This window comes from Dipteris shenzhenensis, chromosome 6, assembly GCF_047967505.1.
Source record: "Dipteris shenzhenensis isolate YYH24624 ecotype China chromosome 6, Dip_SZ_1.0, whole genome shotgun sequence".
NCBI classification, from domain to species: domain Eukaryota; kingdom Viridiplantae; phylum Streptophyta; class Polypodiopsida; order Gleicheniales; family Dipteridaceae; genus Dipteris; species Dipteris shenzhenensis.
Window position 1 is genome coordinate 2,413,169 of NC_141601.1, and position 22,021 is coordinate 2,435,189.

Below are 22,021 nucleotides of genomic sequence, written 5' to 3' on the forward strand. Positions count from 1 at the left end.
AACATGGATGTACTTTTGGGTACTGATTATGTTAAACATGCACACGAATTTCGTAGTAGTTGAATTTATGGTAATATCTGTGTGCAAGACACAAGTATGTTTGGATTATTTTTTTCCGAAGTTGCTGGTGCTGCTATGTTTATTCTTTGTGTTCTCAATCACTTTTCTCTTTAGGTTGAACTCTGAAGCTGTGTCACCTGTATGCTAGTTGATGCTCTCTCTGTAAAGCAGCTGTGTTGTGATGAGCTCTTTAGTGCTAATCTTCCAGTCTCTGTATACTTTCTGTAATTCAAGGACCCTAAAGCACACCTTGTGTGCATATAATGACTTCTTTCATTTCGTTTATAGAATGTGCACATGTCACCCATCTTGCTCTCCATCCTTCATTGTCTCACTGTGATTCCTTGCACATTCTCACATCGTATCGAAGTCTGTACAGTATCTCAAATCTAGAATAGAGTACTGTTGCATAAGCCCTTGTACAGTTTAAGATAACCTGGGCCAAATAAGGTTTACATCTTCTTGGGTAGGTTGTCATTCCATGCTAGCCCTTGAGGTTCAGATCTATGGATTCAAAGACGTAAAGATGATAAACCGATCCTACCATAGTGCAAAGAAAATAATAATTAGTCAAAACACACAATGAGCAAATTTTTTAGAGAATAAAAACAATATCAAAATTTGAATAAAAACAATGACACTCTGCTAGAGATTGCAATAGGAAGAAAAAGGATTCACAATGAATTAGCTTCAAGTCGGATACCAAAAAAGCTAGAAGCAGCAAACGTCATCATGGAGGATCTATTTACGTTTAACATTCACAGCAACTATATTGGGTGAATATTTGTATGTGGATATTTGTGCATTGAAGAATGTGTTAAGACTCGGGAGTGGCTACGAACACTCTCTAGAGTAGGGTTTGGATCCAAGATCATGGTGGGACATTACCAAAGCTGCCTTATCAAGGGAATCAAAATGCTATCATTCAAGACTATCATCAGAGAGGAGAAAGTACCCATAGATGTATTGTCACATTCTAGATATATGCAAGAAGTTTCTCTCCATGAGCCAGCTTACAAGGAATGGGATGAGTGGTCTCTTCAACAAAGAAAACATCCTCATTTGATGTAAGGCAATAGGGGCACGATTGCCAAAGGAGCAGAGGACAAATGTCTCTATGGGATCAACGCATTGACAATGACTGACAATGAAGATGCCTATTCCATAAGAGATTTAATCATACTAGATATTGGGTCCTAGAAGTGATGTAAAGATCTAGAATGGTGGAAGGTCTACCATCATTTGTAGGTAGTCATGAAGTTTGAGGGGCTTGTATTAAAGGCAAGCAACTTTAGGATTTGTTTCTGATGGTGTCCACTAATTGGGCTACAAAACCATTGCAATTTACTTCCTCATGTTTATTGATGACTTTTCTCCAATGTTATGCAGCCACACAAAAAGTTCGGTTGCAATTAAAAGAAAAATGGGATATACACACAATTACATGAGTTGTGTTGTACGGCCAACATTGACTAAACTTGCTTTAAAAGGGTTATTGGAAGCACCACTATACAAACAAAACAATGTTAAATTGAATCCTTTGTGGATTGACCACATTCTTAGCTTGCAAAACTTTATCAAAGAGCACGATGATAACACAAAAAACTTCCTATGTGCTTGCAAGAACTACACAACACATCACCTATTGCATAGGGAAAACCAAAACATTATTCCATAAGAGATCTCATTAGATCAGATCCCGTGACCATGGCAAGGTACTATGTACATAGGTTCAAAGCAATAAAACGATTATTGAAATGAGATCAAACCATTATTGGAAAAGTAATTGACTACTAATTTGTGATTGAATTTTAGAGTAGGGGCAATCAACATGACCATGGGCTACTATGCGTCCAAAATGCACCAGAGTATGGAGTATCAACACATGAAGAGATTGTCAACTTTGTGGATGGATACATCATGATAGACAACTGCAACTTAGCACCAACAAATGTTGAACTTCAAATGCACAAACACAAAAAATACTTGTAAGAGAAGAAACAAGCACTACAGGTTTGGATTCCCAAGAAAAAATATTCCATTGTTTTGCCCTTAGAACCAGCCTTAATAACATCTGTTGTAAAGACTAACATAAAGAAGATTGAAATGGTCCCAACGGATCTGTCAACTATGACACTTAACTTTAACAAATTCTTGCAAAAGGTTGGGTTCATAGAGGAAGGATACCTTCAAAATTTGTGTGCACGAATAGCACAACCCACGTTGCTACTGCAAAGGCAACCAAAAGACATCCACACAAACATTTTTAACCCAAAGTTGTCCAAACTATGGGGAGCAAACGCAAATGTGCAATTTGTCTTGAACTCACATGGCGCAACAACATATTGCACATCATTCATGACAAAAGCAAACAAAGAAACTTCACAAGCAATCAAACAAGAAATGATAATGTGTTTGGATACTAATGCTCCAATAGGGGAGTGAATAAAAAATGTTAAAAATGCGGGAGGCATAGAAATCTGTGGCTACCTACAAGACGGCATTTGGATGTGTATGTAAAACTCCGTCTAAGTCAACAAGCTGTGAAACGCTCTCCTTACTATGTTTGGGGCCAGGAGTAGAGAAGAATTGTTTGTTGACTCTACCTCCTGTTTGAGTCCAAAATGACTCTCTGGCATTTAAGGCATACGCTGCTCTCTAATCTAACATTAACTGTTGTTGAGCCCAACATAGCAAAAGATCCAAAAAACCATTTTAGAGAATTATGCTTGCTATACTTACCATTAATTGGAAACGAGCATATAATACGTCATGAATTCCCAACATGGCATGATAAATACAAAGGCCTTGGAAGTATGAGAGACAATGTAATAGATAGCTTATCTTTCAGTGACTCAGAGGCGGCACAAATGAAGGATTCTATCTTGCTAGAGAAGTTGACCTAGCATGCAAGAAAAAAAAGTCGCAATTTTTGAGAAAATTACATACAAAACAATCCTGAATCAAGAATTTTACTATAGATTCAGATAGATCACACAATAGCAATGTCTCCTCTTAGAAGATTTGATGCTACAAAAGTGTACCAAAAATAATTCACAAATAAACTTGTTCACAGGAAATGCGAGCGTGTGAAAAACATTCATTCTACTCTTCTTGTCCAAGCACTTCTACGACATTACAACCACAAACACACGTCAGACATTGACCTTCCAATGGTACTCCTCTTAACTTACACAAGTAAAGTAGCCTTCAACATAGGAAGTACAACCATACACTCCACACTACACTTACCTCTACTAACCTCCAACTACACAAGCTTAGCCTCAGACAAGCTTCAATAATTATCAGCACTATACACGAACTTGGAACTTTTAGTGTTCGATGAGATTTCCCTAATATGGCAAAACATGTTCATGGTAGACATGCATATGCGTGAAATAAAGCAAAACCACATGGAGCCCTTCGAAGGAGTCAATGTGTTGTTTATGCGGAGACTTATGCTAAGCAAGCCCGACAAAGGATGGGTGGATTTTCTTAGACATGCCTACAACCACAAAAATGGTACCCTCTATTTGGGGAAATAGTTTTTGATATTACAAGTTAACAAAAACCAATGCACCAAAAAAACACACGCTTCCTTGAAGTGTTGAACACATAGATGAAGAGATTGCATACCTAAAGTAGCATTATACAAGATAACCAACACAAAAGCATACCTACCACACCTTTTTTACACAAACTTTGCAAAGGACCAACACAACAATGAAGTATTTCGAATCCTTACATCAATAGCCCACACATTAAAAGCAAAAGACACATGACATAAGACACGTGGTAAGACAATTAAAATCCCAAATGACCCCAAGGCAATAACTGGGATGCATAATGAGCTTAATCTAAAGGAAAGAATGCTCATAGAGATATGTTCAGGAAACCCGCACATGAAATGGGACCTCTCAACCATCTAGACCACTGCGTATAATGAGGAGTACCAAGTGATCTACCATGATCATCAACTATACTATCATTCCACATGAGAGGTTGCCTATCAATATCTTCCAGAGAGGAAGGGGGAAGACTCTCCAAAGAGTACTCCTAAAGTTGGCCCACACTTTCAGGATAGCAACCATTAAAGTGGAGAAGGGAGCCCTGAGATGGGCTGCGGTAACTACCCATCCAATCTCCACCTGCAAAAGGAGAAAATGTTTATATGAATCAGATGAAAAAATCCTTCCAAGGTTCTTGTCCTAGAAAAAGGCCTTTGAACCCCACCTTTCATAATAAGGCTTTGCTTTGTAAGTATGGACCTATTATGTTGAGGCCTCCTTCCCACATGGGGAGGATCAAAGTCTCTGAACCATCTTCCCTTGCAAGGTGTTGCATGCGCAACCCTGTCTCCCTCACCTTCACCCTGACTTGAGATCACCCTCGCCCTTACCTTCCCTTGCCCAAGGTATTGTGTGAGCATCACCTTGGCTTGTCGTAGCCTTAACCTCACCTACACCTCAACAACACCTTTTCCTATCTTCCCCTCATTGGTCTAACCCTCATCCTCTTCAACTCATGCTCCCACCCTCTTCTTTATTATTAAAAATACTAATTATAATATTAGTTAGACATATTTAGAAATTAAATTAAATTTATAAAATTTTATTTGGATTTTTTATTTAAAAACAAGAAGTTTTATTTAATTTTAATCTTAGACTAATTTTAGTTGTAATTGTTGTAGGAAATGGCAAATTAAAGTCAAGGAATCATACCTTTGACCACTACATACTTATAAGGATAAGTGTGTTTTCCTAGTCTTTGTGAATAAGGTTACTTAAACAAATGAGTTGTATGGTAGAATCTTGGACATGGAGGTGGATCTTCAAAGCAAAATTAGGATGGAATTTTGTAGAAATAGCAAGTTTGAAATATGCATGAAATTGAGAATCGATGATCGAAGTATTTGTAGTCAACTAGCAAGTTTTTGACAAATATCCAATGGCTTGAATACTCTCAAAACTATATGGGAGGCATTTCAAAGAGGCAAAAGAGGCACGAGTTATGAAAATGCACACAAATTGCAATTCTATAAAAATGGTAAGAGCGTTGAAAACCTACAAAAATTGCCAAGAGGCAAGCCCCATTTCGCTGCAAATTATAAGATGTGGTCACATGCCATTGAATGGCCTACCATAGGTAGGAGTGGATAAACTCTATGGAGAAGATCTCCCCATTGCTATCGGTATGAAGAGTTATCAGTCTACAACATGATTCCCACCACTCCAATAACATACCAAACAATGCCCTCTTCTTGTTGAGCAAGTATACCCACAACTTCTTGAAGAAGCTATTGATGAAAGTGATAAACTAGGACCAATTGAATGATGATATCTCCGTATTTTTGCAAAGATGAAGCCTTGAGAGTGGATTCCTTTGGAAAGGCCTCAAAATGCTAATTGCCTTTCATTTAAGGCTCACAAACAAGAGTTTTTGTAGATAAAACAAGAAGCCCTTGCACAAGGCCAGTCTAATGCATCTTTTCACTAGCAGTTTGCTAGTTGGTCTGAAGCTGGTTGGGGTTCTTGACCTATTCACCAAACCTTTGGTTGAGGGGTGTCCAATGATTAGTTCTATTTATTCTAATCTAAGCCAAGTTCATGCATTCATCTAGGGTAGCAAACCATCCATCTTGCAAGCAGCTTTTGTGCTCTACCTTGAAAGCAAACATTTCCTCTGCAAAGTCCCTTAGGACTAGATCCATACTTTTTTGCATCCCCTTCTTCATGTTTGGCACCTCATGTGTTAGCAAGGTCAGTTGAAGTAGATCATAACAAACATGGACAAGCTTGGTAATGTGAATCTTTCAGCCTTCAAAAGTAGTATTAATACATATGAAATAATTCTAAAACCTTATTCCACTCCTCTGAGTCCTGAATAGTCTTGATTTCTTCTTCAACTTGGTCAAACAAGTTTGCAGAAGACCAAGTTGATCCTTATATATAGTTCTCCAAGTTTTCAGCTTGTCAACATACATAAGTGTTGGAGTTGCAAGAAGGATTGAGCAAGTGAAGCAAAAAAGAGAGTTTATTCATGAGAGATAGACCCAATATATAGGCTCCAATTGCATCTAGTAGTGACATCACATGTGAGCTCAGTGGAGCATCTAGATCCACAAATTTCTCAATTAGTTCTATGATTCTCTCAATCACACACCTACTGATTGACACATAATCAATCACACCTACTGGCACCTATCTAGGCACACCATGTGTTCACACACACAACCTTGGACCTTAGGACTCTAGATCCCATTACCTTCATTCCCCCCCACAAATTGATGACCTCAACCCTAGCAGTAGTCCATGGGAAACTTCATGGCTTGCCCACCTCTAGTGGCAACACACATGATCCACAACCTGGTACTCACTCTAGTTGCATCACCAATAGACTCATTTGGGCATCCTCATCCCAACATGATCCCTATCTGACTTTGGTTTGTTGGTTTACAATTGGGAGATAGACAATGACAATGCATGGGAATACCCTTAGATCCAACAAGGTAACACATAAGACTAACAATCATTTGAGGATGGACTATCCATGGTAGAGAACCATTATTGACCACACACACATAAATATTCCTAATTTGAAGATGTGGGGAAATACCCCCCTTTGATGGCATATCTTGTCCTTTTCCTCCTCCTCTTCCAAGCTACCATAGTGTGAGGTTCATTGTCATTGAGGTTCTTGGTGTAGCCAATCTTGTAACTCCTTTGCTTTTTGTCCTTCTCCACACTCTTTAATGTATCTTGTCCATATTCTGCAATACAAGATCTTTGTAGTCCTTTACTTTTTTTAAGTGTCCAAGCCTTAAAAACATTTTGTGAATTCTCTGGACTGAAGAGGGTCTTACCACTTGTCATGCAAGGGTAGTGTCTACTCTTGTACAAGAGGTGGTCATGATTGTATGGCAAGGTATAGTCAATCAAATACAAGGATATTTCATACATCATGAAAGATACTGAAACCATAACTAAGGCATCTTCAAAATAAGAATCATAATGGTTGTAGTTAAAACCTTTGTTCCAAGCATATCCATTGGAAATCATCATGTAAGCTCTTGTCATAGTCAAACCACATTAGTCAACTAGTCAACAAGACAGTATGACTTGAAATCCACTTCAAAGTTCAATGACTTCAAATCCTCAATATAAAGGATGAAAAAATGCATTCAACCTTCCAATGCTGACAGTTGAAGATTAGTTTGACTGAGATGACTGAGATTCAGTCAACACGTATATTCAAACTTTGCCTATCCCTTCCAAATGCAACCAAAACCAAAGAAGAGAGTATTTGGATTGGTTTTTCAGTCACTATAGCTCAGGGTTAAGACCGATGCACCAAACTTTACAGGGAGCTTAGCAATAGGGTCGCCCAGCTCCTTGTGAAAGCATTTTGCAAATAGTTGAGTGATAGAGTAGAAGAGGAGCGAGTTCTCCTTCAGCTTGCAGGAGCAGCCATGGCAAAATGGTGGCCTCTTCTCTTGATACCACATGTCAAATGAGAACCCCTACCTGAAGATCATGGGGCTGGAGAGGTTTTTCAAAATGTTAAGTGGATTGGGAGATTAAGCACTTGCAAGAGGAAGGAAGGATGGAAGATGGTGACTTTTGCAGAGACAATGCCGGGCCGTAGAGTAGTGCATTTTACAGATCCACCATTGAGAAGCAACACCCTGGAGTAAGGAAGCTCCAATTAAGAGGATAGCAGCAATGGTGAAGTAGATCTCATGGATGAAGCCCTCCAAGATCAGCCAAGAAGAGGAGAAGAAGCTGAAGGAGAAGATGAAGAAGATGAAGGAGGTGATGACGCGTGGCTCACATGGGTAGAAGCTCAAGGAGGATCATACAAGCTATGATACCACATGTTGGAGTTGCAAGAAGGATGAGAAAGTGAAGCAAAAAAGAGAGTTTATTCATGAGAGACAGGCCCAATATATAGGCTCCAGTTACATCCAGTAGTGACATCACATGTGAGCTCAATAGAGCATCTAGATCCACAAATCTCTCAGTCAGTTCCATGATTCTCTCAATCACACACCTACTAGACTGACACATCATCAATCACACCTATTGACACCTATCCAGGCACACCATGTGTTCACACACTCAGAACCTTAGACCTTAGGACTCTAGATCCCATTACATCAATTTGTTCTTCAATGAGTACTTAGTCCTTTGCATCCTTGGGCTCCATCTACTCTATCTCTTCAATAACAAGCTCTGCAGAAGTTTGTTTTCTTGGCCAATTCTCTTCTTGTAATCTCTAAAGTGGAAAAAGTTTATTTTCTTGGCAAATGATGTTCTTGTAATATCTAAAGTGGCCGAAGACATTAACCAATTAGTTGTTAGTGTCATCCAAGCTATTAATAGCAAGACCTTCCAAAGCATCCAAGGAGTCATATGCTTTGTCTTCACTTTGGCAAATGCTTCATGTAACTCCTTCAACTCTTCCTTGCGATCATACATACATTTCCACTGTGGCTTACCAATAGGTAAGCATTCATTGAGCTCTTATCAAGCATGCACACATAAAGCAAGGAACATGCAAGAATCAAGCAAATATACAAGCATTTACTCCACAAGTAACAATTAATCAAGCATGCCAATAGGCATAGACAAGAATAAACTAGAGAGAAGAGAGTAAACAAGGGAAGAAAGAGCTCTTCAAAATGTGCATACAAGAATGATGTCTCCTTCAAAGAAACCTTTTTTTTAATACCTAGGTCAAAATAACTCATGAACTTTTACATTTGGACACCCAAAAAAAGGTAAATGAGCCTGTAAGAGAATCTAGATAGCTTATATATGCTTTGGATACAAATTGGAACTCCATTAAGCCCAGCTATCAACTTGGTATGACAATAGCCACAAGAGAATTTATAAGAAGTCAACAAAAAGATGAAGTGATTCAAGTACTTCCATTGTAGATAATCATCCAAAATGAAGATAAGGCATGTCGAGCCCCAACTCTCTTTTCTTGATGCAACTTGGGCAAAACCATATGGCATTTGTCTTATCTTCCTCTAGAGACAAACATTTCACGTGGTGCCATTGGCTACAATTTGGGTCTTCGCATTCAATCATCATCTATTCATTTTAGGATTCTTTACATGCTAGACAATGGGCAACATCTTCCACCATACAAAATCTTGATTTTCATCAACATAAATGATATTATGATTTTCTTTAGCTTCTTGCGACACGAACAAATTGATAATTATAGGAAAATTTGCAGTAAGATCCACCTTTGCAATAAAGATACTGAAAGGAAAAGTAACTAGAAAATTATTCATGTTTGACTCTTCACAAACGCTCGGCTAAATTCCAAAGCATGTGGCTCCTCATCATTTTCTCTTTGTTCCATCTAAAACATAGAAATGCCTAGCTTCTTTCTCCCCTTTGGTCCGTATTATGTTACTCGAACCTTAATTCTAATTGAGAACATAACTCCTTGGCAATGCCACATCTTGACCTCATGATATAGCTTATCAATATCTTCGTCTTTGTATGTTCAAAACACACGTGAGGGATACATGGGGTCCTCATTGATAAGGATGTATAAGTTAAATCATGCTCTTGAATCCATCTACAAACTTTTGCCTTCCCAATCCCATCATTCTTGTGAGATTTTTCATTGATAGTCCCATCTTTGTAACTTGCTCCTGAATAACTGAATCAACCCACCAAGTGACACTATCATGGAGGATGGAAGGGTCTCCATATAAAAACACAGACCTTTACCGTCATGATAAAAATAAGCAACCTTCCAACAAGATTCAATGCTAGCTATCCATACTTCAAATGAGGCCAAGGAAATGTCACCAGCAACCAAGAAGGGTCCCAAATCGAGGCCTTGTTTTGCAGTGGTGTGGTAAGCTTTCATTGCTATTTCCAACCCATCTTGCAAACGCTCCACCTCTGATGGAGCTGAAAGACAACTTTATTTGTAAGACCAATAGCAGCCCTCTTCTTTCACTTTCAGTTGTTTGGTTCTCTTGACTCCTTCTTGACTCTATTAAACAAAGCTTGTTCTCCATTGCTCTGGATAAGATAATAAACATTCTTTTCAGCTACTATCTTTGACTTCATTGACAAGAATGCTAGACTCAAGGATGCCTTGCACTCAAATAGGTGTTTGTTGGGTATGCCTTGCACTACATAGAAAATCTTATATCTGGAAAAGGCAGCAAATATCTTGCACCCAAATGGAGATGAATCATTTGTCAAAACAAACAAACTAATAAGTGAAAATCATCATTAACCCTTGGCCAATTGCTGCATATCCACGATGAGGCTTGGACTCATGTGAGCTTATATGGCACTTTTGAAGTGAAAATAATGAGATGCAATTATTGCAACATGGAGTTTGGTGGCCGTGCTCTATGAAACAATGCACCTATGGGTTCTCATGGAGGCTACGTGCATGAATTCACCTCCTCATGTTGTGCAGAAGTATGCTATCCTAGATGAAGATTTGTATAGTCACCAAGCTCTCCTATACTTAGTCAACAAGCCATGTATGACCAGTCGCATCACTCAATGGATGCTTATCCTCCTAGAATTTGACTGCACAGTGGTGGTCAGGAAGGACACACACACTCCATGGTTGATCATATGTCTCAAATCCCTAATGGACAACTCGTGACAAGTTATCACAATCTTTTCTCAACCAAGATACATTAGGTGTCACACTCTAAATTTCATTTACATGATCTACTCACAACGCTCGCCTTGCCAAAGGCAGCGGCACCTATGCACACTTGCCACTTTTGTGGCACACCACAACTCCCGCTAGTGCCACCTCCACCCTGCCCTTCACTCTGCCGGTCTCCGCTTCGCGACCAGCCACCCTATCTCCCCTGCTCCACCTACCCCTCCTCTTGCGCCACGCTCGTGCCATCCCCCTCACCACCCTTGCCTATCACTGCCTCCCCCCTCATACTCCTCACACAGCATTACCTAGCACCACTCCTCCCTTACCCGATTGACAGGCCGATGACAGCACCACCCCCCTTTTCAAATAATTTAAAAAAATTAAAAAAAAAGCCCTAACCCTAATCCTAACCCCACCTACCCACTAACCTTAGATTAGTTAGTTACATTAGGTTAGATTAATTGTAGTTAGTTTAGTTTCATTGCAGTTATGTTAAGTTAGGTTAGTCAGGTTATTTTAACTATTGTTAGGTTATTTTTTCTATAGTTAAGTTAGATTAATTGGAATTAGGTTAGGTTAATCATGGTAAGGTTAGATTAACTAATAGTTAGGTTAGTTGAACTAATTGGTCAATTAGACAGACTGGATAATTAGGTTAGTTAGGTTAACCAGACAGTTAGACTAATTAGTTAGAGTAACTAAATCTAGTTTAGTATCTTTACACCAAAACTTAAGGCTAAGACCCCACCAAAAAACCTCATTTTGGCATTAATTTAACCCTCCGTAACTCGCCCATTTGGGACCCAAACCCAAATTTCACACACAAAAACAACATGCTATGGGAGTGTATTTTTCCAGCCCATAAAGCACCATTTTGGCATCCCTACCAATCGTTAATTTGCGCTCTCATGTGGGCTAATTTACACTAATTTGCTCATGATTTTCACTCATGACCTCCGATTAACAATGTGTTTGCACCGGGACATTCCCACTATCAAGGGGAGAAATCCTAGGCACCTTTTCTAGCATGACATTCCCTAAAGTACTAACACATATCTAACCTCCATAATGCACACAACTCAATGAGCACGTACTTCCCCAAGGATATCTTGAAACCTTGGAATCAGCAGGACCAAAAGTGCCATGCTTACGTGCATGGGAGAGCTCCTAAGTCTCATAGATACGATTTGAGGGAAGCTGTTAAGAAAGGTAAGAACAAGCTAGGGTGGGTGGACCCAAAAGATTGGAAGAAAGCGAAGAATGACTTCAAGGAGAATCTAGATGCGTTATGACTCAGTGAAGGGTGACGAGGAGACGTCTGGAGACACAATAGGTGCTTCGCACCTCGGGAGCAGTGGCAAACTAGCCAACAAGGCATGGTTGGCAAGTATATATTTATCTTCTACTAAATATCTAATATGTTCAATCATTCAAATGTTTGGTCATTCATATCTAACTCCTTGAATTTGGATGCACAAGAATCTATGGCGGGTAGGCCTCCAGATGACAACGAGTACAGAAGGGGATTCAGGGTTGTGGAGCTGTGCCTTGGTTTAAGGAGATGGAGCAAGAAGGACATGCAATCCATTGGAACAAGGTGGCGGAATGTCATGTGAGTATACCTTAATCCTCATCGTTGTCATTTGAGTATCATCATTGTCTTATAATCAACGCTCTTATCTTATTTTGTAACTTGTTTCGTTCTTAGGGATGCAACTTCGACCCATTTGGAGATCCAAACTTGGAGAGTAGATCTCAAGAAGAAGATGTAGAGAGGATGTAGAGAGGCTTGCAGGTCTGGAGGAGGGCGAGGGATCAAGCCTACATAGAGAGCACGAGGAGGGCAAGGACGACAAGGAGAGTTCGAAGGAGGAAGAGTAGTAGTAGGATAGGACATTTTGTTATTTTGTATTTCAACACTTTGCCATTTGATAGCACAATACTTTGGCATATTTGCCATTTTTGAACTTCGGCACTTTTTCCATTTTGTGTGCATATTATTTTGTAGACCTTTTTTGTAACATTGTAACATTTTAACATGGTTCTAATGAAAAAAAAAATTTGCTGACAGGATGGGGCCCCATCCTACCCCACACAAAATTTAGCAAGGACTCCCAACCCACTTCCTTTCTTCTTCCTCACCAAGACAAATGGCTCATCTTGCAAACTCCTTTGCCCCTTGGAGCTGCTAAGTTGTTGATCTGATTGCTTTTTATTGCTTTTGATGTGGTATTTCATATTTCTTCTGAGAAATCACTCTCATCTCTTTTCAATCTTTTTAAGTTTGAGAGCTCCTAGTATGAACACACAACCGCAGGCTCATTTCATTACAAAATAAACTCGATGATCAAGTCTGGGACCCTTTACAAGTTCAGGTAACCATTGTCCAATCCATCATTTTAAGGCTTTTTAAGAATTTGTGATTAAGCATAGCAATCCATGGTAATAGCTAGGCCATTATGAGAGGAGGAGCCATGCTTCTAGACATCTGTTTTTCCCATACCTCTTTACAATATGCCTCCTTCTGCAATGCTTGTTATTATCATCAATTGTTGTGTTTGTTGTTTCATGCCTAATTTCTAGCCACAACAATAATCTATATACTGTTATTGTTACAATAATAATATGCCTCCTCCTGCAATGCTTGTTATCATCAATTGTTGTGTTTGCAATTTTATGCCTAATTTATAGCTACAACAATAATCTATATATTGTTATTGTTTGATTGATGAGTAGGCCTATGGTTGAAATTTATGTATTTCCTAGTAGTTAAATATTAGTTAAGTTTAATTTTCAAGTTGGTTTGGGTCATATACCAGTTAATTTGTCAACTAAGCTAGCTTGGACTTAATGTGAGTGTCCTGAACTAGCCCCGTGGTTAGAACATCATGCAATATATCACCGAGCTAGCTCATGTCAAATAGAATTTATGTGATTGTCCTAAAAAAACATGGTTGAAATAGAAATATATTTCACAAACAGAAATAATTGATGACCAGCCTGGTGATTGGTTGAAATTGTTGTGTTTCCTAGTAGTTAAATTATTTAAGTTTAATTTTCAGGCTTATTCGAGTCATGTACCACTTCATTTCCAAACCGGGCTTGATGTGAGTATCCTAAACCATCTAGGTGGTTAGAACATCATGCAATACATCACTGAGTTGGCTCAACAAACTGTTGCTTGCATCATTTTGTCTTCTAGCTTCATGGTCGTGGCTGCAAGAAGCGACCTTCATCAGATGTATCTACAGTTGATTTAGATTTTCCTTTTTTGGAGTGTCTGCCCTTGTCGTCATCATTATCATCGTCAAAATCCATCGTGCCATCTTTAGTGTCCACCGCTGCCATATGAGCAGCAATGAACATCTTGTAACTAATTATCTTCATTGTTTTGCAAATCTTCCTTTTTAGACTGGCAATAATGAACCAAGCCATCAAGTATTTGTCATTTGGGCATGGCTTGTATCTAGCAATCAGGCACTTCATTAGACCAAGATATGTCTGGACTTCTTCTCAATGGCCATGTTTGATCTTGCCCAGTTGGAGAGCTAGGTCATCTTGAAGGCGTTCCGTTTAAAATCACTGCTTGAATTGGCTTGAAAGGAGGGCCCATGTGGTGTGTTACTCAACTAGAAGATCTAAGTACCATTTGTAGGCTTCATTAACCAATGCCATAGGGAACCAAGCGGCTTTGGTCGCATTAGATTGATCACCTCTTGGTCTATAAGCGACATCAAAGAGTTAAAGAAACCGCTCCAGATCACCCCGACCATTGTACTTTGGAAGTCCAAGCTTTCCTAGGGGTCTTCTTCTATTGTTGTTAAAATTTGGGCACTTGAAAAAGTTGTTGCCATCGTTGTCCAAGTCAAGGTCACTTGGAATGATTTGCCATGTTGCAAATAGCACCAGGACTGCACCTCCACACAAAGTCTTGAGCCTAGAGGTTTGTTCTCTCAACTCCTAGGTCTGAGGCGGTTGGGGCAGCATCTTCCCTGGGTGTTCTGGAGGCTAGGGCATTGGAGCTAGTGTTCCAATGTGGATTGGGCTAGTTACCTTGTGTCCAATCACTCACATGCATGCGCTCTCTATGCCCTCACAATGATTTGCATGTTAAGAGCTGATTTGTATACCTTGGCCATTAGGTGGTCAACCATATAGTACACTTTTTGCCAGCATTCATGTGATATCCTGCTTGGTGAATGGTATGATAGTGTTCAGCCAGGGTGTGGGAAAGAGCATGACATGGCATGAGTGATTGCAATGGCTGGGTGGATGGATTGGAGCTGAGTACTGGTGGCATTTCAAAGGAAGAAAAAGAAAAAGAAGAATCTAAGGTGTAAGTTAGTGGGAAGAAGGTGTTACTAGAGTTGATGTAAGATCCTAGTGGTGTTAGTGTTAGCATAGTAAGTACAATGTATTCTCATGCTCCTCCTTAAGTCCCATATTTGCTTTGAGTGATACTTTTATTGGATTCTCTTCAGACTATGTCTTTGACATGCCATGTTTGAATGTCCAAGGTTGTGCACGACATTTTGTCTTGCTTCTCTATGTTGAAGTTAAAGAAACCGCTCCAGATCACCCCAACCATTGTACTTTGGAAGCCCAAGCTTTCCTAGGGGTCTTCTTCTATTGTTGTTAAAGTTTGGGCACTTGAAAAAGTTGTTGCCATCATTGTCCAAGTCAAGGTCACCCTCATCATGATGATGATTTGCCATGTTGCAAATAGCACCGAGACTGCACCTCCACACAAAGTCTTGAGCTTGGAGGTTTGTTCTCCCAACTCCCAGGTCTGAGGCGACTGAGGCAGCCTCTTCCCTGGGTGTCCTAGAGGCTAGGTCATTGGAACTAGTGTTCCAATGTGGACTGGCCTAGTTACCATGTGTCCAATCACTCACATGCATGTGCTCTCTATGCCCTCACAATGATTTGCATGTCAAGAGCTGATTTGTATACCTTGGCCATTAGGTGGTCAACCATATAGTCCACTTTTTGCCAGCATTCATGTGATATCCTACCTGGTGAATGGTATGACGGTGTTTAGCTAGGGTGTGGGAAAGAATTTGTAGAAGGCCTCATTGAAAAGTTTTGGATATTTCATCTTGCAGCGCTAGATTCTGCTATAATTGGCATGACATGGCATGAGTGATTGCAATGGCTAGACATTGGGTGGATGGATTGGAGTTGAATACTGGTGGCATTTCAAAGGAAGAAAAAGAAAAAGAAGAATCTAAGGTGTAAGTTAGTAGGAAGAAGGTGTTACTAGAGTTGATGTAAGATCCTAGTGGTGTTAGTGTTAGCAGAGTAAGTACAATGTATTCTCATGCTCCTCCTTAAGTCCCATATTTGCTTTGAGTGATACTTTTATTGGATTCTCTTCAGACTATGTCTTTGACATGCCGTGTTTGAATGTCCAAGGTTGTGCATGACATATTGTCTTGCTTCTCTACGTTGAAGTTTTTTCAAATTCCATTTTATGGATTATATTTCATTGATGGCTTTGTTTGGAAGAACTTGAACCCAATAAGGTTGTGGCACACCATCTAGAGCTTTATTTGTATGAGTCATCAAATCGAGAGGAGTCTGGCAATACATTATGACGACTATGGTGGCTGAAGAGGTCTATAGCATCTTGGATTGTAGGAAAGTCCTCTAAGTTAAAATGGATAGTATATTGGGAGGCTCAAATGGTTAATTGGTTACTAGTGCAAGCAATGAAAAGAAAAAAGAGAAGAGAAGACAAAAATAAAAGAGGAGGGAGATTTGGAGGTAGCTAATGAAGGGTAAGTATATGAAAGTGAAAAAATATTTGAGGATCACCAAAAACTCATCCAAACTCCATTTGGTATCGACCAATCCACCCTACAATCAAAATCATCCCTTAGAGCTGTTGGTGTAGGACAACTTGTTGTTTTGTATGTATAGGAGTGCCTTGGGACACCAGTGGTTGATGTGTCTTTGATTGGCCCTAGACCTTAATGAAGTTAGTGGGGTTGTGTACCCTTTGTTGGTGGAAATTTTCTTTCCATGGTAGCAACATTTCATTAAGGTCTTTGGTATCTTTTGCTACAATAGGTTTTTGTGGATCTACTCCATTTTAGGAGTAGGTTCTTGTGAGTCAACTCCTATGGGGTAGTACTGAATGCCACAATGAAGGAGTAGTTTTGTATTTCCTTGTGGGAAAACCCATCGAGGACTTGAACATCTTGGATTCAACTTTTACCAAGAATTCCAGCTTCTGTTAAGGTACCTGCAAGAGTTACAAAAAACTTGCAAGGCATAATTTGATTGTCCATGGAAACATTCAGCATTAAAGAACCAACAACCTTAATTGAGGTACCTCCTGTGGATTGAATTTCATAATCACGGACTTGAAGGAGTAACTAGCTAAGACGTTTTAATGTTTCCCAATAGACAATGTTGTTACTTGTGTGACCACCTACAAAGGCCTATATTCGGCATGTTGCACCTACGGATGTAAGCTCTACCCAAAGTTGAGATGAAGTAATATCTAACTCCTTACTATCAATGGCATTATCAATTGTTGCAAGTTCAATTTAATTAGTTAGTACCTTTCTTATGGTGTAAAAAGTTGTAATGGCGGTAGGTTTATAATTGTCAAGGTGCATAAATTGAGCTCCTTTGTACTTGGTAGATCTATTGTGGCCAATGTATGCATCCAATTTAGTGAGTCTTTTAAGTCTAGTAAAGGAGCACACCAAGAGTCTTGTATAAGCATTGAATACATTTGCTGATGTCGACCTATTGGTGGTGTCAGATTGAGCTATGAATAGATTCCTCGACATAGGGTGAGCCTTCCAAGTTTAGAGATCCACCCTCATGACTCGCTCATCCTTACGTAGATATATTCTATTTGGGCTTTGGACCAATCCTGCAGTTTGTAGAGGAAAGGTCTACCCAAGATGATGTCATAGCCATCTGGTTGGTTGGGGAAGTCCAATACAACAAGGTCTTAATCTTGATGTCCCTTAGAAATCCTACCAATTGGGCTCTTGCTCCATCAGCTAGTTTGACTACTACGAGGTTTGTGTTATCCATCTTAGGTCATCCCCACTTGGCCCAACACTGCTTAATGACTATGCTTACACTAGCTCACTATTGACTGCTGGGATTACCTCATAATAGTGTCGTGATGGTCATCTTTACTTTTGTGGATAGGAATGAAACTAATCTTGTAATGTCTAGAGGTGTAGCGATAGGTTCCTTGCCTATCAATTCTAGCTCTTTGAATCCATAGAAGGTCATATTGTCATCCTCCTTTAATTGTTGCAAGGCACGGTCTTCTTGAAACATCTGCTACCTTTGAGTGCACTCCTCCATTGAAGAGCATGAGGTAATCTCATCTTCCACTCTTTTGGGCACTTACAAAGATTTAGAGGCTCAGTTGATCGCTTGGTGCCTCGGATAGATTGTATCAACCCCCTTGCTTGCCTTGAGTCTTTCCTCAAACCTTTCTTGGCACTTGCGCACCAATTTTTACACCCAGATAAGGCATTGTTTCTCTACCAAGAGCTTTGGATATTCATCATGACTTTTGGTCACTGTTGCGCTACCTTAGATAAGGGTTCTTAGCAATTCCTTGACTTCTTTGGGAGGAGGATTGATTAAGCCTCCTTTGAGGAAGTACCACTAGAAGAATATGCTATGGCCAAGGTGGCAGTGTCTTCATCAAACCCATCCTAAATGATTACCTTATCATGGCCCTTTTCAATCTTAGTGGGTAGGTTTAGCATTTTCATGTGGAGTTGCCTCTCTAGGTTGTGATGTACTAGCCTTATCTCTTTTGGCCTGCTGTGAGACGAAGTTCCTTTACTGAAGGCCTTAGCCTAGGCCCTTGTAATTACATTTAAGGGTACCAAGGACACTTGGCCTCTCTCAATGCTGAGAAGATTGAGGGTTACATTCTTAGGTGCAGTAGTTGGCGGTGTTGGTCTCTGCATTGAGAAATCCTTAACTCCAGACACAGTGCACAATGATGCTTGTGTGTTTAAAGTAGCCATGACTGGTGTGAATGGGGTGTCCCTATGGGGACAATCATTCAACGAATGAGGTTCTTAACATTTAAAGCATGGGACCGGTGGATTAGCCACTCCATTGTATGGACACCCATTAGTTTTATGAGTACCTTGGCATGTATAGCATCATATCGGTGGTCTCCTTGTCAAGATGTTCATATCTCTCGCATTTTGAGAGACAGAAGCCATTTGGTATATGGGGATATATTTTTTGTCCTGCATAAAATAATGACTTGTATAGTTGGACTGACCCATGGTATTATTGGATTGAGAATAAGCACTCACACTAAGGGTATGATTCGGGTATTCCCAATTACTAGGTAGGTCCTCCACTAAGACTTGGTTCATAGGAGTGATTTGTAGTGGTGGTGGTTGAGGTCCCAGTATAGGTGGGGGGGGAGGGGGGGGGGGAATGGGAGATTTTGAGCCCTAAATTGCCATTGGATGGCAAGAGTGGCTCCATGGATAGCTAATTGTCCCTAGTTAGAGGTGGTTAGTGTTGGTACATAATGACCTTGGGATAATCATGTTGGGATGTATCACAATTCCCCCATAGTGCACAATGCAATAGAGTGTGGGCCTTGCCTGAAGATGAGGGCACTCATTAATGGGATGGTTCCCTGTACAGATCCCGCACCATATGTTGTCATGCCTTGGGAATAGGAGGGATTAATTGTACTGTCCTTTATTCATCCTTTGTTAACTTGTTGACTCACCTAATTAAAAAGGTTGGTGGCCACCTCATCTATACTTATGCCCTTGGTGAATGGAGTTGCGTCCTTGGCTTCACCCGCACTAACAGTTTTGCTATAGTGGGGCACTTTGGATGAAGCCACCTTTGACTTTTCCACTTGGGCCTTTTCTTTCATGTTGTCATCTAAGAGCATAGAAGTCTTGTTTCACAACTCAAATGACATGGGATTCATGGTAAAAAGATGGTCATGAAGCTTTGAATTTCATAGTTAGATGACGAAGCGTGGTAGTGATTGCTCATCACTCATCCTCTCGTGAGGCTTGCAGTAGCAAGAGTTCAAATGTTTCATTCTAGAAATATAATCTTGAAGAGACTCGATCTCTTTTTGCTTAACCTAATAGAGCTAGTTGATTGTGCTCCACTTGGGTCCACTGGGGGCCAACACCACTATGAAACAACACTTTCACAGCATGTCCCAACTAATTTTCCCCTCTAGATTCAGTGCTCTAAACCATTGTCCAACTTTGCTGTCAAGGCTTAAGCCAAAAGCATTGACCTTGTCTAGATCCCTGATGTCACCAAATGTCTCAAAGCTTTGTTCAAAATGTTTAACATGGGAGACTGGGTTTCCTTCACCCTATAACTTGGTGACTAACTTGGAGATCATGATGGGTTTACTTCTAGAAGAATTTTGGTCTCTCCTCATAAATATTGGAGGCATGGCCCCCTTCCTAATGCTTGCACTAGGATACTCATTGTTTCATCGATGAGTATTGTTTATGGAGTAGGTAGAACTTTAGGATTTAGTGTCCCTTCTCTATATATTGGTCGTCTTGGTGGATGGTTCTATGTATTTGGTTGCTGTATAGATGTATGATTTGAGGACTAGGCATTTGCATTGTGACTTTGGGTTGATTGGACCTAACAGGTTGGGCTGAACATCCTCTAAGGACTTGCATGTTCATCCCAGGCATAGGCCTATAAGGGGTTGTTGTTGGGGATGCCATACCTCCCATGTTTTGTGGCCATGTGGGATGGGACTTTGGATGGTGGGGGTCTTATCTCTGGAACTTTTTGATTCATCCCTTATCCACATTATTATGGAATTTGAAAGTCTTGGGGAAATTTGGGACCAAATTCACTCCTATATGGCAAAGAATGAATAACTTGACACTCGATTGCCAGCAGATACAATGGGACTTGGTTCCCTAGATATTGCTTCTGACACTGATGGTCGGCGGGCTGACACTTGAGGTTCTACTGATACTCTATTATGCCTGGAAAATGGGTTCAACATGTCTATTGTGGTTCGGTTAGTCCAAGCCTCCCCATCATGTTGGAGAAGGTTTCCCTTAATCTAGCTCTTGTAGAAGAAGCAAGAGATTGGGGATCATTAAAGCTGGTTCCTGGAGCCACTGAGTCTCTAAAATTGGAGGGTTGTCACTCCTATCATAATTTCTTAGTGTTTTTTTGGCATTTGCTATCAGACACACCTTAACAATCACCGAGCAATCACCTAAACTACCTTTCTCTACAAACTTTGAACACTAAAAACAAACAAAATCACTCCAAATGACTTTCCACACCTCTCTTTCACTCACACCCTCCTATACACCAAAACCAATAGTCTCTACAATATCTAGTGTTGGGCAATGACTAGATAAGGAGAGAAGCAAATGCAATGCAAAAGTGCACGTGGAGCTCCCATACAATGGCGCCAAAAACGTATAGTTTGGCAGCAACTCACATGTTGTGGGGATCTTGTAGGAACATCAATGGAGTATTCCTCCAAGCTAATTTGGGTTGAGAGCAATGCATGCAAAATTCCATCCTCTAGTGTCACTCTAGCGACTCCCAAATTATTGCGATCATGAATCCATAAGGAGAAGAAGAGGTAGGGGAGAGGGAAGTGGAGAAGGGAGGGGAGGAGAAGAAGAAGGGAATAGGATAAGAGAACATGGCATTCATGAAAGGAACTATGAGGTAACAAGAGACAACTCCAAAGAGGAGGAGGAGAGCTTGAATTCCAATGTGTGCAATCAATAAGTGAAGACCAAAGTCAACCCTTTGGCCTTTTATACATGCCACCTTGTGAAGGGAGGTCCAATCCTATTCCCTTTATGCCACTCTCTTTTCTCATTATTTACAATCATCATGGGCCCATCTGACTCCAAGGCACAATCCTAGCTCTACAAACTTGCCATTATCCCCATCAAATAACATTGACAACTAATGTAGTTAACACAAGTTGCAAAGAGAATGACATTAGCTATGTTATATTCCTCTGATACAAACATGAAACAATGTCAAAGATGTTGTTTATTATAAGGAACAATGTGGTTCCAACAATTGGCCATTGAGTGGAAGTGATGCAGCCCAATGTGATAAGCATGTGGGCATAAACACCAAGGAAGAAAAGGATAGACAGCCTAAATGAGAAAGTCATCTCTATAGTGACATTGTTTTGGCACTATAACACTAGAGTTTCTACAAACAAGAAATATAATACATCTCTAAGCTATGAATCATACACATGCTTGACACAATGCAGATCAATCAATAGTTAGAC

General features: G+C 40.1%; 1 protein-coding gene across 1 annotated transcript; it reads right to left on the reverse strand.

Moving 5' to 3' along the window:
- Positions 1 to 9,480: 9,480 nt before the first annotated feature.
- On the reverse strand, positions 9,481 to 9,954 carry LOC147900635 (uncharacterized). The gene is made up of 2 exons (XM_087375691.1): positions 9,807 to 9,954; positions 9,481 to 9,578 (listed from the first exon to the last, which is right to left on the reverse strand). The coding sequence occupies exons 1-2, from the start codon at positions 9,952 to 9,954 to the stop codon at positions 9,481 to 9,483; spliced, it is 246 nt and encodes an 81-aa protein (XP_087231817.1).
- Between the last annotated feature and the right edge of the window lie 12,067 nt (positions 9,955 to 22,021).

Coding starts and splice junctions, on each gene's coding strand:
- LOC147900635 (XM_087375691.1), bottom strand. CDS start 9,954: ATGAAAGCTTACCACACCACTGCAAAACAAGGCCTCGATTTGGGACCC. Junction 9,579..9,806: donor TTTTTATCATGACGGTAAAG/GTCTGTGTTTTT, acceptor TGTTTTGAACAT/ACAAAGACGAAGATATTGAT.